Source organism: Suillus paluster (assembly GCF_016628075.1).
Source record: "Suillus paluster strain FC165 chromosome Unknown EDB91scaffold_37, whole genome shotgun sequence".
In the NCBI taxonomy this organism is placed as follows: domain Eukaryota; kingdom Fungi; phylum Basidiomycota; class Agaricomycetes; order Boletales; family Suillaceae; genus Suillus; species Suillus paluster.
In genome coordinates, this window is record NW_024537597.1 from 154,037 (window position 1) to 167,636 (window position 13,600).

The 13,600-nt window shown below is 46.8% G+C and overlaps 3 protein-coding genes across 3 annotated transcripts; all 3 read right to left on the reverse strand.

Moving 5' to 3' along the window:
• Window positions 1-5,092: 5,092 nt before the first annotated feature.
• On the reverse strand, window positions 5,093-6,332 carry EDB91DRAFT_1291405 (uncharacterized protein; the record flags this gene model as incomplete). Its single annotated transcript, XM_041324855.1, has 5 exons — window positions 6,085-6,332; window positions 5,916-6,029; window positions 5,675-5,861; window positions 5,469-5,623; window positions 5,093-5,415 (listed from the first exon to the last, which is right to left on the reverse strand). The coding sequence occupies exons 1-5, from the start codon at window positions 6,125-6,127 to the stop codon at window positions 5,093-5,095; spliced, it is 822 nt and encodes a 273-aa protein (XP_041175788.1). The 5' UTR covers window positions 6,128-6,332.
• Window positions 6,333-6,534: 202 nt separating this feature from the next.
• On the reverse strand, window positions 6,535-8,503 carry EDB91DRAFT_495300 (drug/metabolite transporter superfamily). The gene is made up of 12 exons (XM_041327464.1): window positions 8,487-8,503; window positions 8,023-8,435; window positions 7,947-7,964; window positions 7,862-7,893; window positions 7,732-7,809; window positions 7,523-7,674; window positions 7,340-7,466; window positions 7,246-7,283; window positions 7,098-7,188; window positions 6,941-7,040; window positions 6,716-6,886; window positions 6,535-6,656 (listed from the first exon to the last, which is right to left on the reverse strand). Exons 2-12 carry the CDS (start codon window positions 8,254-8,256, stop codon window positions 6,600-6,602), a joined length of 1,098 nt encoding a protein of 365 aa, XP_041175789.1. The 5' UTR covers window positions 8,257-8,435; window positions 8,487-8,503; the 3' UTR covers window positions 6,535-6,599.
• A 4,121-nt stretch (window positions 8,504-12,624) lies between these two features.
• On the reverse strand, window positions 12,625-13,054 carry EDB91DRAFT_1141488 (uncharacterized protein; the record flags this gene model as incomplete). Its single annotated transcript, XM_041319008.1, has 3 exons — window positions 12,928-13,054; window positions 12,709-12,810; window positions 12,625-12,678 (listed from the first exon to the last, which is right to left on the reverse strand). The coding sequence occupies exons 1-3, from the start codon at window positions 13,018-13,020 to the stop codon at window positions 12,628-12,630; spliced, it is 246 nt and encodes an 81-aa protein (XP_041175790.1). The 5' UTR covers window positions 13,021-13,054.
• Window positions 13,055-13,600: the final 546 nt, after the last annotated feature.

Sequence of the window (13,600 nt, forward strand, 5' to 3'; positions counted from 1 at the left end):
GCCATGTTTTGACCGTTGTTTCGTCTGAGTGGTGGCGTGGGGTAGTTTCGTATCCCTTTGGGCCATTGAGTGAACTTCCAGACGTCATCGGGGGTAGCTTCTCCCAAAGTCTCGTTTGCCCACTGTCGTTTAGTAAGGCGTGTCTTCCATTTGAACTGATTGCGTAGTTGGCGAATCTGTTGGATAAGGTCGTGGTCAGCAAAGCCTGTATCTATGAGATATTGTCTAGCCCTTTCACGAGTCTCTGCAATGCGATTGAGTGATTGCGTGAGGTCAGGAGTCCACCATGGTTTTGCATGTGTACTAGATTTGCGGGTGGGAATTGAGCTTTCCGTTGCTTGAACGAGTGCATCTTGAAGCGCTGTGGTTGTTCTTTCAATATCGTCAATATTGGGACATGTTGAGTCACGTAGCGGTATCCATGCATCTTCTCTACCCATCAATTCTCTCATGAACGCTCCTTTCCATGCGCTGATCGTGTCTTCGTCGATATCTTTCCAATTGAACCGTTGAGCTGTGATGTTCTCGATAGGGACACGTTCATGGTCTAGTGTCCATGTGAGCGCCGCGTGGTCTGATCCGTAGGCTTTATGGTGGTCTATTGACCAGTCTTTGATCGTGTCGATTTCGTATGCTTTATCATTGATGAACGTTAGGTCAAGGACCGATGATGATTCACCATCGTGGGCAAAGTAAGTCGTTGCTCCACGTTCGTTTAGCATTATAAAACCCTGGTTAGTTAGCCAGTCAACAAAAGCTTCTGCTCGAGGGTTGGGGTTCTCAGCTGTGTTTGACCACATTGGGTGGTGTAGGTTCATATCTCCCGAGATGATGACCGGCATTCCGTTTGGTAGTTCGATGTTGAATAGACGGTCTGATGACCAGTTCGATGGATCCTCGCCTGCTCTCTGGTTATACATATTTACAAGTATTGTCGGTGTATGTGTCCCTTGGTTGATCTGTAAAATTTGTATGTCAGCATCCATTGCAAGATCAGAGCGAAGTGTAACCGTGAAATCAGGTCTGTTCTTGATGTATGCCATGGCTCGAGGAATGATGTTTGTGGGGACAGATGGTAGTGGCAGAATTGGCTGCCAACCGGCCAATGATACTGGGCCGTTTGTGCCATTTCCAATGTCGCCATACCATGGCTCCGTTATGAGCAGGATGTTGTATTCACGAATAGTACTGTTGAGCAAGGTGTGACAAACTACATTTGAACAGTTAGTGTTAAGTTGGATCATTTTTATGGGCTGCGTAGTATGGACTATCATTGCCATCCAGCCATAGTGTCGTCGGTCATTGGTTGTGGCGTTGCAAGATGAGTCTGAGAAGTTGTGGGTGGGGTTGAAGTCTGGGTCTCTGTAGGCGCTACTGGATTGTTAGTAATTTGAGGTCGGCGCGTGCATTGTCCCCCTTGGACACTTGGTCAAGAGTCTCTCGCAGAGCCTTTGGTTAGTATATGCATGGGGCATTTAGTCGAGTCTGCCATGTGCGCTTCTCCACAGTTGACACATTTAATCGGTAGGTGGTTGCATCCTTTTTGAGCCTTGGCCGTGCTGGGGCATGAGTTGCAGGTGTGCATCGGTTCAGTGTGATCGCCTGCACATACTCGACACCTAGGGGGGTTAGGACATTTGGACGTATGATGGTCGAAAGACCAACATCAGGTTGCACTGACGGACGGGTTTCAGATCTTGGAATCGTGAAAATGAGGCGTACCGTCCATATAAAAAGACTCCGCTGATGTGTTTGAGGAGGTAATCGACTTCTTCCTGTGACGAGACCGTTAAGAGCATAGTTGAGTGGTATTTGTGTTCGAGGGTCTCCGGTTTAGCCATCCATGAGGGTTCTGCTTTGAAATTGATGTTGCGTACACTGGGGTTGTTAGTTTTCATCTCATAAATTACCTCTGCTCCGGATCGAGGTTCAAATTCCATCATGTCTTCAGGCATCGGATTTTCCAGTGTCCATGCTGTTGAGGAGGACACGGAACCATTCCTTGTCTGGTGCAGCTGAGTAGTTGGAGTTTCCTACAATTAAATCTGCGAACGCATCTTTGAATGGAAGCAAGTCATCCGCTGTGTAATCAGGATGTGTGATGACGATACAGTTATCTTTGGTGTTCCATTTTACGCCATTAACCGTGACTTTGGTGACCTCCTTGAGCCTTTCGTTGATAGCTTCTACTAATCCTCGGTCCTTTTGCCGTTGCATAGGATCCGGAGGGGTTTCTATGTGAAGAATGAGTCTAGAGGGGTGGTGTCGGGTTAGCGGATTGTTTCAGGCGTCAGGTTCTCTTGTTCCGTGAACTTAGTTGAGTTTGTCTTGGTCTTCGGAGTGGGAACTATGGTGGGGCCATTTGCGATTTGAGTATGAGGGTTTTGACTGGTTTCCAGTTTACTGCCTTGGCGTAATTCCTGGACGTCTTTGACGAGTTGGTTGAGGATCGGCATTATGTCGTCAGGATTGTTCCTTGGTGTTTCAACCGGTTTAGGGGGTAGGATGGCCTGTGCAATTCTTTGAGCAGCGGCATACATGTTATCTGGGAACTTAGCATGGATTGATATGTTGTCTAATGCCTCTGCAGCTTTGATAAGATGGTGGTTTAAGTCAGCAATCCATCCTTGCTCCGAACGGGTTTCACTGTAGATGTCCGTCTCCATTTCTGAGTCGTATTCGCGTTGGTCTACATCGGTTACCATAGCCACGTGTTCTGTAGGACAGTGTTTGGTCTGTCTCGCGGTGTTTGGTGAGGCCGATGGAGAAGTGGTTGTTTCCAGTCGACGTTTGTATCCTAACCCTCTACGTGTGGGTGTGACTGGTGTGTAATTGGCATTGGTTAGTCTGTATGGGAATTCCGGGGGTGGGAGGGGATCGTTGGGCTCCGACTCATCCCACGTCCGACGTGGCTGGGACTCCTTCATACAGTGTCTAGTGTTGCTAAGGGATGCTGCTTGTGAATATGATCTTGCTGGTATACGATTGTCAAGGTTTCTAGCTATGCTTATACTGCCTCCTAGCTCGTCGCCCATGTTCTGTTGAACCGTGGGAAAAAAGCAGATGGTGGCGGTTAAAGGTCAAGACGCGTTTTGTGTCATGTGGAGACTTTCAGTCAACTCGAAGCCGGATAACAATCTCCAGGGAAACTGTAAACCCGCGAAGGGAACTGTACAGCCTTAGACGGAGATATCATTGCCGAGCATAAGGTGCCTTTGTACGAGTGATTATTGTTCGTCAGATTCTTGAACACCCGACTCATGGCGTCCGTCGACAAACGTTGCAGGCGGGCCATATCGGGTCAATCCGGGCTCAAATGATCCTCTTTAGGCAACTTCAACGTCGACGTCATGAAAGAACAATTAAAAATAGGCATCACTTAAAATGAGATACTATGAACATATAAATGGTGCTTCGTCACAGAGAAGTGCGGAGTATGTGGCACGATGCACTCGCTATTTGATTGCACTAAGGAGCATCACTCAAAACTATGACGAGTCACTCGTCATAGTTTGTAAAGAAGTTTACTAGATCAATAACAACCGGTTCATATCTCAGATCGAACCATTGTCATACTCCGAGGGACCATTTTCTGTAGGAAAATATTCAAATTCCAAAGTCTTGTGGAATGTGGCGTGCTACGGAAACGTTGAAAGTGTGATGAGAAACAGTGAAACAGTGAAACAGTGAAACATGGTCAGGAGAGCACATTTTGCTAGCTACGAGGAAGGTCATTGACTCATCGAAAGAAAAATATGGCGAACGAAACTTGAACCACATACCAAGGTTCATGTATTTAGACCGTATAATAGCAATCAGCATCTATAGTCACTGTTGGACTCGGGAAGCATAAATTTACACGAGAACAAGTTTTCAACACTCAACACTCAGAGATGAGATCGTTTTTGTAAAGGGTTGCAAAATCGTCGTGTCTGATAAAGTCAGGAGAGAACGTTTCCAGTGTATATGAACTAAATGGTGAAATCGACAGTGCTTGGTCCGATTTCAGGTACTAAACACTTTTCGTGCACTGATTCGATCCTGCAGCCTGTGAAGTCCAACGTACAAACAGCCTGGCACAGCTGCTGCTATAAGGTTCAAGAAAAACGCAAGTAAACTAGCAAAATGACCAGAAAGAAAAAGAGGCAGTGGGAGATGAGAAAAGGATATAGATGGGCCGACGCTACTGGTGGAGTCACGCTACCTGTGCACAAGTCAATACTTCAGTAATCAGTGGCTGTGCCTATTGTCACATTGCAACTTTGTCAGGTTGGGCGTTTGATCGAATGCCGCATCATGGCATAATGCAGTTCGAGCGCCTTCAAGCACTGGCTCTCCCTGGAAGTTCACGAACGCAACGACTCTCCTGTGCTCATGATGTGGAAAAATTCCATCAGATCGCTTATTGTTAATATCATCCTTAGTTGCCGACCTTAGTCACTCGACGGCAAGTCAAGCCGCAACCTAGTCATCACCGTGCACCGCAAGGGTGTTAGGTATGTATTATATTGCAAGGCAATGACAGCTGATCAGTGACTGATCAGAAACGACATGGGGTTTCTAGGTTTTCATTTCCATCAATGAACCTAGGAATCACTACTTGAATTGGACAGATTTGTGGGTCCAAGATACTGGTTTGAACAGTTGGAGCTATCGCGCAGTGTCAATACGACGGGCCCCTACTCCTGGACCCTATGACGCACTTGCTTCCAGGAGAGGCCGGAAACATCTACAATATTTTTTTTCGCCACGTATTCCGATATCATGGCGTTGTAATGGCGTATCTAGACTGGAACCCTTCTTCCAGGACCGTCTATTGAAGCTTGAATGGCGGGGGAACGATTTCCCGTCCTGCTAGCAGCTTCCCCACTGTAGGTCGATGTAAACCAATGGTTTACGGACTTATATAAATAACTTTCAAAAGCTCGCGGCTCCACAGTCTCTGCGTTACCGAGCACAATTAATATAAACTAGTTCTTCGATGCCCAAGTGCTTGCTCGGGTCAGGTTGAGGAACAAATTGTCCTGCTGTGCCTTTCGGGGCCCTGCTGTCACAGGTCTCCGATGCCCGACGGTATATGACTTGAGACGTCTTACAGTATAGGGTCCTTCCTGTTCGTGAACCAGTATTCCCAGTATCTGTTCCTAGTTTTCATCACAAAGTGAGCGTAAATCCGATTAAGACGATCATCTCGGGGATTAAGTTCCAACTTGATCATGAAATGAATGCCACGATTCTTGTATATGACAAGGGTTAGATACATGGTATATGATAGCGCATGGTGGAAAGCGTGACGAGCCATCACGAGGTGAGATTCAGTACAAAGATAGTTGGGCGCCTTGAAACCGAGGCGTTGGATCGAATAGCTGTCTTTCTTTGACAGACCATCAAAATAGTACTTGTCTCGGAGCCAATCTACAAGGAAGGATGAGATGTTGCATGATAACGAAGCTACACAGATAACTCACCGACTCGCTTGTACCGATTTGGTGCAGGAGTATTGTAATACATGTTCCAAGCTGCACCAGAGCTATTGTTATGAGAAGCGGCCCTCTTGACCTGTTCCTGCAACCTTGGAGGGAGAACGTTGAATTCTGCCTCCGTCACATAATTCTCCGTGTACCTGAGTTTGCAAAGTTAGAATCGGACGCCAAGGTAGCTGACAGGTACTCACTCTTTCCAAATCGTGCTACAGACATCCCCCATCGTTACCCCGCGTTCATTGTGCACCACCGTGCACCACGGGCTGGATTCGGTAATGATAATGAGATCTTGAACACGGGGAAGGGTTGCAGGCTCGTCTTTGGCAGAAAATGGGATATCGCGATCTCGGTCATTGGGATTGAAACCACCAGTGGAACCTTGATTTCATGAATCATTAGCTTGACCATCATATGTATTCCGAGGTGGCATACCAGTAACGAGGTTGAACATGAGGTGGAACCCATGGCTGCCGCCAGCCATGATCGGGTGTAGTTGTAAGTCGGTATTGAGCAGATAAAGGTCAGTCTGCGAGAGAACTGGACCATCTAATTGGGCGCATCTATCTGAGAACAGCACAAAAAGCCGAACGATCGTGCTCACAACCAACTCCTGCAGACCACTTGTTCACGACAGAATCGCCCATTGATGCGAGAGTCGTGGGATATGATGGTTGTGATTTTACAAGATGATAAGGTGGTATTGGAGATGCGGCACACAGAATTCAAGAGTGTGTCGAGTTATAGAAAGTACTGGTACAGCAGCGCTTTAAGTAGTACTGCTTAACGCTGTGCAATTGAATGCACACCATATGAGATCGTGGCTGTGTCCTTGGTTCTTCCAAGTTCTCCGCTGGTGTTTTACTAAATTGGGCTCAAAAACCAGCCTTGCTTATACTAACTTACCACGGGTGCGGGTTCCCAATAGACTCGTCTGCATTCTTTCCAAGTCTGAGAGCATGAGGACCAGTCTGTTGCGGACACGGTAGCATCACTTCATATTGTTTACATGCTCACTCTGAGCCAATGATAGTTCATCCCCCAGTACTGGGGAACAATTACAAGGTTTATAAGGACCCGGGGAAGCCTCATCGTGGCCTGCGAGGGGGCAGGAATCCATTAGTTCACGCTGTACTGCTTGGGGTGCTGACTTGGGTAGGTTCCTGGCTTCATCAACTGGTGGTGAAATTTAAATGAGCAAAGACATCAGGCAAACGAGAACGACGACCACTCACGACGACATAGAGAGCACATGACATAATGATGACCGCACCGATAACTGACAGTAGGGACGGTACAACTCCGAATATTAGGCGTTCAAGCACCACAGCGAAAAGCACCTGGATATACACTCCGGTAAGACCACGCGACACAGTTTCTCGCTGCAGCCCCATCGTCAAAAGAACCTGGTGTTGTAATGAATCACCAGCGGAAAATGGAAAAGTCACTAGTGTACTGACCTGCGCCACGAAGCCGAAGACACCATTCATGAGCAAAAGAAGCGTCCATGTCCATGATCTACTTGTTGGATATACGACTGAAATATTGAAGGCGATCATCCTGTTACGCAACGAATAATCAATACAACACGTAAAATGCAGGGATGTATCTGCGAACCCCAAAGATGCCATGATGGTGCACCCCAGCGAAAAAGATGTCAATATATGCAGCGCATGAGCGCGCTTCCCAATTGCACGAATCGAGGTATCTGTGGAGAACAATTTAGGCGGTCATCGACTATGAGAAGGTCAATCACGATACGCACATGCTGCAGTGGCTCCAAGCACACTGACCATAGACACCCTGCCGAACATAGAATGTTGAATTGAATGGTGCAGCGTGCAAACAACGATGCTCACCCAACACCTGCCAGCCTCTGCACCGGGGTCGGTTCTGGCAAGTAGTGTCCTTCAGGGATGGCAGCTGGTAGGGAGACAAATAGAAACGGGGGCCGAGCGATGAGGACAACACCAAGTAAACTGCAAACTAGCGACGCCTCTATAAGTAATCAAAGACAGAAAAAGTCACAGCATAACTCTCACCTCCCGCGACAGCTTGCTTGATGGAATATCTCTCCTTCAGGAGGACGCATCCAGCAACTGCTGTTGTCAGAGGTTTCAAGAAACCCAGGACTGTCGCATCTGCGACAGACAAATACTGAATTGACAAATACAAGCCACATAATCCGAAAAACCTGAACCATAAAATAATCATCAAAACAGTGAAGTCGTGCGTGTAGATCAATGCACACCCGGTGATCCCACGAATGACCAGTAGCGTTCGAACACCTTTTGGACCAATGATCGGATTAGGGATCCTCATGATAATCCTTCGTACGCGTCTTCAGTCGCGGATTACTTCTGAAGAAGCAACCGACATACATGTATATCGCACAGCATATGAACGTGATGCCCTGTGGACAAAACGATATTCAACTCGAGTCAAATCGTAGAAACTGTGACGCACCATCCTGACTACAATGATCTAATATACATATCGAGATTCAGTTCATTCGAGGAACAAAGACAAAGAAAAGGCTAACCTGAAACGCGTGAACCGGAGGCTCCAAGTTGTTCAGCATCTTCACAGAAATGTTCATGCAAGCGAAGAAGAACTGGGAGGAAATGATGAATAGCATCCCAGCATTTCTGGCAGTGAAGCTAGGTGGTTCGTTTGCTATTGTTCCATCGACTTGACAAGTTGAGGTGGGTTGTGTCGAGCCATAGTTCTGTCCTACAGTGTGAGTGAGAGCCTGAGGAGATCCGGTATTTCTCATGTTCGTCGCGCTGTCGCTAGCTATACGTTCAGATGATCCTAAATAGCCTTGAACCAACGGGGTGGGTACGGCAAAGCGCCTGGCTGCATGCCAAGCCAGGATTAGATATGTAGTAATATTTATCTTGCACGACACTATCTTTACGTCGATGCTGTAAGACTAGCAACGTAATAATACAACTTACAAGGTACGCTGATTAGATTAGATACTGACTAACGATGACCACTTACTTGCGACAACATAGGACAGTAGGGACAGTATGACTCCGAATTCGAGCGCCACAGCAATAAGGAACTTGATCCGGTAACACCATGCGATACAATTTCTCGTTGCAGCCTGGGCCATCATCAAAAGAGCCTGAAGTTGTAATGTGGACATCTTAGAATCTCGAACGTTTGAATATATAGAATACGACTGAGGTACTTACGACGCAGTTTGTAGTCTCCTTGTAAGCTTGAACATAGAAGCCATCGATGACAGTGACACCACGGCTCCTCCCGTCACGGGCGCTGTTTACTGGGCGTCATGGATGCATTTTTGGTCTGCACTGAGCCGCTGGAGTTTACGCATTAGATGATGGTACATATGGAAAATCATCGTTGTCGAATTGAGAAAACTCGAGCGCTCAAGATCCAAAAACGGCACTTGTGGGAGTAGTAGGCAATGAAAGTCCATGCCAGTTATAGAAGAGGACTCGGATCTACTAGCTTCGATGTCCTCGAGAGCTCAGAGCATCTAGGCGTGAAGGAAGTGGATACAAAGACGTTAAGGACGTGACTACCCCCTTATTGCCTCCAATAAATCCCAGAACCCATGTGACCATAGTCTCCCCTAGGCAGACCAAATAGAATCAAGATAGTAAGAACGCTCCTTGTGTGTTTGCAACTAGTATCGGTCGAACTTCCAGTGAAAAAAAAAGGCAGTCGTAAACACAGAGCAGCTACAGACAGATAAAATAGAATCTATATGTTGCTCTAATACAAAGCACTTAAGATAGACCTCGTTCATACACCGGTTTATCACATGATCTAGCGTGACATTTGATGAATTTACACCTAGCTCCATGTGTATGAACTCTGAGAAAATTTCGTTCTATGGTTATGTGCGGAGAGTCTGTAGCAAGACATGCATGTACTTTTTATAATCTAACTTGGTGAACTGAGAGACGAGTAGTGTTTGTGAGTTCAAATGGTCTCAAGTGAGGTGACTGAGGTCACATATCAGGTCACGATGGTAAATTTGCCACGAAAATGCCTACTCCTCCCTCAAGTTGCTGAAAATAAACATTCTAAGGAGACAGCACTAATACCATAGTCCATCCTCACAGGATCATAAGATAGATTTCGCTAATTCTCATCCGAAGCAGAGTTACAAGCCAAAGAATGCGTTCATGGCCTAAAGTCACGTGATGAACCGGTGTATGAACGAGGTCTATCTTAGTAGTGTGGCTGCCGGTCACTGATCAGTCCTTGTTGTAGTTCCCGACAGTGGATTCGAGCTGGCATTGACCTTGCTCCGCAAGGTGATATTTTGTTCCACGCCAAATTGCCAATAGACCTTGCTTCACAAGGTAGATCTTAGGTGGCAATCTGCTGGCATTGTAGATATTAGATGTTCGAAAGGGGATTTCAGATGGATAACTTCTTCAGATAAAAGTAAGTCGTCTTCCTACTGTCCCCTTCACATTTATTTGATCCCGTATCACATCCTCACAAACAATGCGTTTCTCCTTCCTCACCGTTGTTACTGCCTTGACAACATCAATATCTGCATCATCAATACCTGTCAGCGACGCCGACAATCAACCATGTCCTACATTTTGCTTCAATAACTACTGCTGCCCTGGGGAGGGATGTATATGGCTTGTGAGTATAAGTAGTTTGCGTTCTAGATTTAACCACATGACTCACCGGCGCGGTAGGTCCTCTGGGTATGTGTAAATTAACGAGTGAGTCGCGACAGTGAACTACAGTGAGTCATGTTTCTGCTTTCGTATCGGTGCAGCGTGACTGATGATACGACGCGTGAGTTACTAGTAGTGTGTTGCTGAGTTGATCTACGTGTTTGCTTCTGAACAAATTTTACTGCCGCTTGAGCAATGTAGATCTTGGAATAGAGGAAATCTCGAACACTTGAATACATAGAATGACTGAAGTACTTACGACGCAGTTTTGTGGTCTCGTTGTAAACTTGAATATTAATATAGAAGCCCTCGATGATAGACTGCCCCCTTATTGCTTCCGATTCTAGATGACATGCCGCGACCAGGCGTGCGTTGCACGAAGTTGAAGAATGCGAGTATGAGTAGCTTCCTTTGCATCCTGTATTCATTACTCAAGTACCCACCCCTTGCGCCTTGTAATAGCCTGTCGGTGCAAAATTCTGCAATACTTCCTAGTCCCATGGGCTAGCATCCTGAGTGGCACGTCGGGACAGTGGGTTATGTTAGTGCGGTGGTTGATGGCACAACGAGCTATTCTTTGTTGATAATATGGTCGCTCTTAGAGTCTCGACTCTTGAGGGGTTTTTTTTGGCCGCTTACTAATCAACCTGCTACGTTTGGCTTATGACGAGCCGTGCGGACAAACATACAGTAACGGATTGTTGGGAGCGAAGAAATGTCCTGGAACCCCAGACTCGGATGTGACGAAGCAGTAAGAGTGTGGATGCTTGATGATAGCGCTCGACTGAGTGTGAATGCATGAAGAGACCGGCGCACGTTCGACTCCAATGGCAGCTCGTTTGGAAGACGCTGGAAGGTCGAAGTAGTTAGCAGTAGGCGTAGTTATGCGTAACTTGGCAGCAGTGGTCGCGGCAGTTGCCGCAGCAATCACAGCAGCCGGGCGCAGGATTTTCCTAGCGCCCTAATTTATTCCAACCAACGAGCGACCTTACATTAAACGATATATCTGATTCATCCAAGTGCATAGCTACATAGCTATAGGGTTCCAGCTCCTCACCACTATTATCACCGACCACCCCACCTGTCGAGGTTGAACGTTGATTTGGGACAGGAACACAGCTAAACAACATCGGATCACGGCGTACATCCCGATGTAGCAGGAAATACTCCATGGCACGTACCAAATCCCAAGGCCACCATGTCTGGAGCCGCCTGTTATATGTGCACCATCCTTTATCGCAATTGCGCTTGTATTCTCCGCGATTTTCTTCTTCGTGTTCACGGCAATATCATACCGTCACCTGATGGGCCCTGAAACCGAAGCCTGCGCTCGTCACCTCACTCGCCCACACGTCCACTCACAGATGCGAGGTGCGAACTGTAATATGATCACATGCATATACTCACGTACAGTCCGCACCTCAGCATCTCAGAATCCTTACTCGAACACCCGAAGAAAATCACGGGGAGCGGCAGGCTAGGCAGATTGAGGAAAGCTATTATTCAGATGCGAATCATTGATGCAGCAATGAATAACACCGTGTATTAGTACTCTGTTAACACATTTTTGCAGTAGTTCCCGAGCTGGTATTGACCTTGTGTCGCACGGTGATATTTTGTTCCACGCGAAATTGCCAATAGACCTTGCGAAGCAAGGTCAATCTTAGCAATCCGCTGGCATTGCAGATATCATCTGTTCGAAAGGGGGATAGGTTCTTCACATAAAAGCAAGCCGTCTTCCTGCTGTCCCGTTCAGATTTATTTGATCCCATATCAATCCTCACAAACCATGCGTTTCTCCTTCGTCTTCGGCGTTATTGCTGCTTTGACGGCATCAATATCTGCAGCATCAACACCTGCCAGCGACGCTGACGGTGAAGATTGTCCTAGGGTTTGCTATTTTAATGACTGCTGCCCTGGGCACACATGCATATTGATTGTGAGTATGAGTGGTTTACGTCTTGGATTTAACCATAGGACTCACCGGCGTGGTAGTTCATCGTCTGGGTATGTACTACATGAATGAGTGGCATATCGCGACAGTGAACCACTACAGTGAGTCGTGTTTCTGCTTTCGCATCGATGCAGTATGGTTGATGGCACAATGCATGAGTTACTAGTAGTCTGTTACTGAGTTGATCAACGTGGTTACTTCCGAACAAATTTCACTGCCGCTCGAGCTCAATGGAGATCTTGTAATAGAGAAAACCCTGAACACTTGAAAAATAGAATATCCTACGACACATTTCAAATTTGTAGTCTCGTTGTAAACTTGAACATAGAAGCCTCACCTCAGGCACTCGGTGCCAATAGGGTCTTTCAGACCTGGCTTCTATGTCATTGGAAACTGGTCTGAGAGACCGAGCAGTCGATTAGGTTGCGCAACCAGATCTTTTTGCGAGATATACAGGTAAAACGACCAAGTATCAACGGTTGGTTCAGTATATTTTGCTTGCTCCGCTAAGCATTCACTCTGCTTTGGATCCCTGCTTCCGCTCGCCCTTGACATCTCCCGCAAACTACAAAGCTATGAAAAGGAAAAATCCGACACTCGTGTTGATGACTCCTGTGTCATACGAGCACGCAGCGCTCAAGAAGCGAGGGTATTCGTCATGTCTCGGCGGAACGATAAGGACGGACGGACGGACGTGCTCGATAAGAGATATGAGTGGCTGATTAGGAGGCGATTAGTTTGGGACGTCGAGACGAAATAAACAAGTCATTGTTGACTCACCCGTTCCTCTTCCAGTTCAAGACAAACTTGAAACACCGTGTCTGTCACGACCGCGGAACTGGACCTGGTATGTACCAAGGGATCCAGGGACAGGCTGCAGAGAGGTACAAATATGAGGGTCGAGCATCGTAAACTCCAACTGCAAGTCGTCGATACCGCTGTAAGGCTTCCACGTCAAGGTCTTGCTGTCATATGAAGAGATGTGCGCCGTGTATACCTGATACAAGACATCATACTATTACAATCCACTTGAAACCTGCAGGCAACCAAGCTGGGATTGACCCATTTGGTTCGGAAGGTGATAGTTTGTTCCACGCCAAATTGCAAATAGACCTCGTGTCCGAGTCACAAGGTAGTGGTGGAACGGGGCCATCTGCTGGCATTGAAGATATCATCTGTCCAAAAGTGGATTTCAGATGGATGGGTGCTTCACATAAAAGCAAGCCATCTTCCTGCTGTCCTCTTCAGATTTATTTGATCCCATATCGCCAGTGACCGTGACATCCTCACAAACAATGCGTTTATCCTCTGTCCTCGCCGTTGTTGCTGCCTTGACAGCATCAATATCTGCAGCATCAATACCCAGAGACTCTGACAGTGAAACATGTCGTAGAATTTGCGAGTCGAATTTGGGGGGCTGCTGCCCTGGGCAGGGATGCTTTTATCTTGTGAGTATGAGTCCTGTATTTAACCACATGACCGTGACT

Excerpts from the sequence above, each read along its gene's own strand:
- EDB91DRAFT_495300 (XM_041327464.1), bottom strand. The coding sequence starts at position 8,256 with ATGAGAAATACCGGATCTCCTCAGGCTCTCACTCACACTGTAGGACAG. Across the intron at positions 7,189-7,245 it reads GCTTGGAGCCACTGCAGCAT|ATACCTCGATTCGTGCAATT; the intron begins GTGCGTATCGTG and ends TGTTCTCCACAG. Across the intron at positions 6,657-6,715 it reads CATGTGCTCTCTATGTCGTC|TTGATGAAGCCAGGAACCTA; the intron begins GTGAGTGGTCGT and ends TTTCACCACCAG.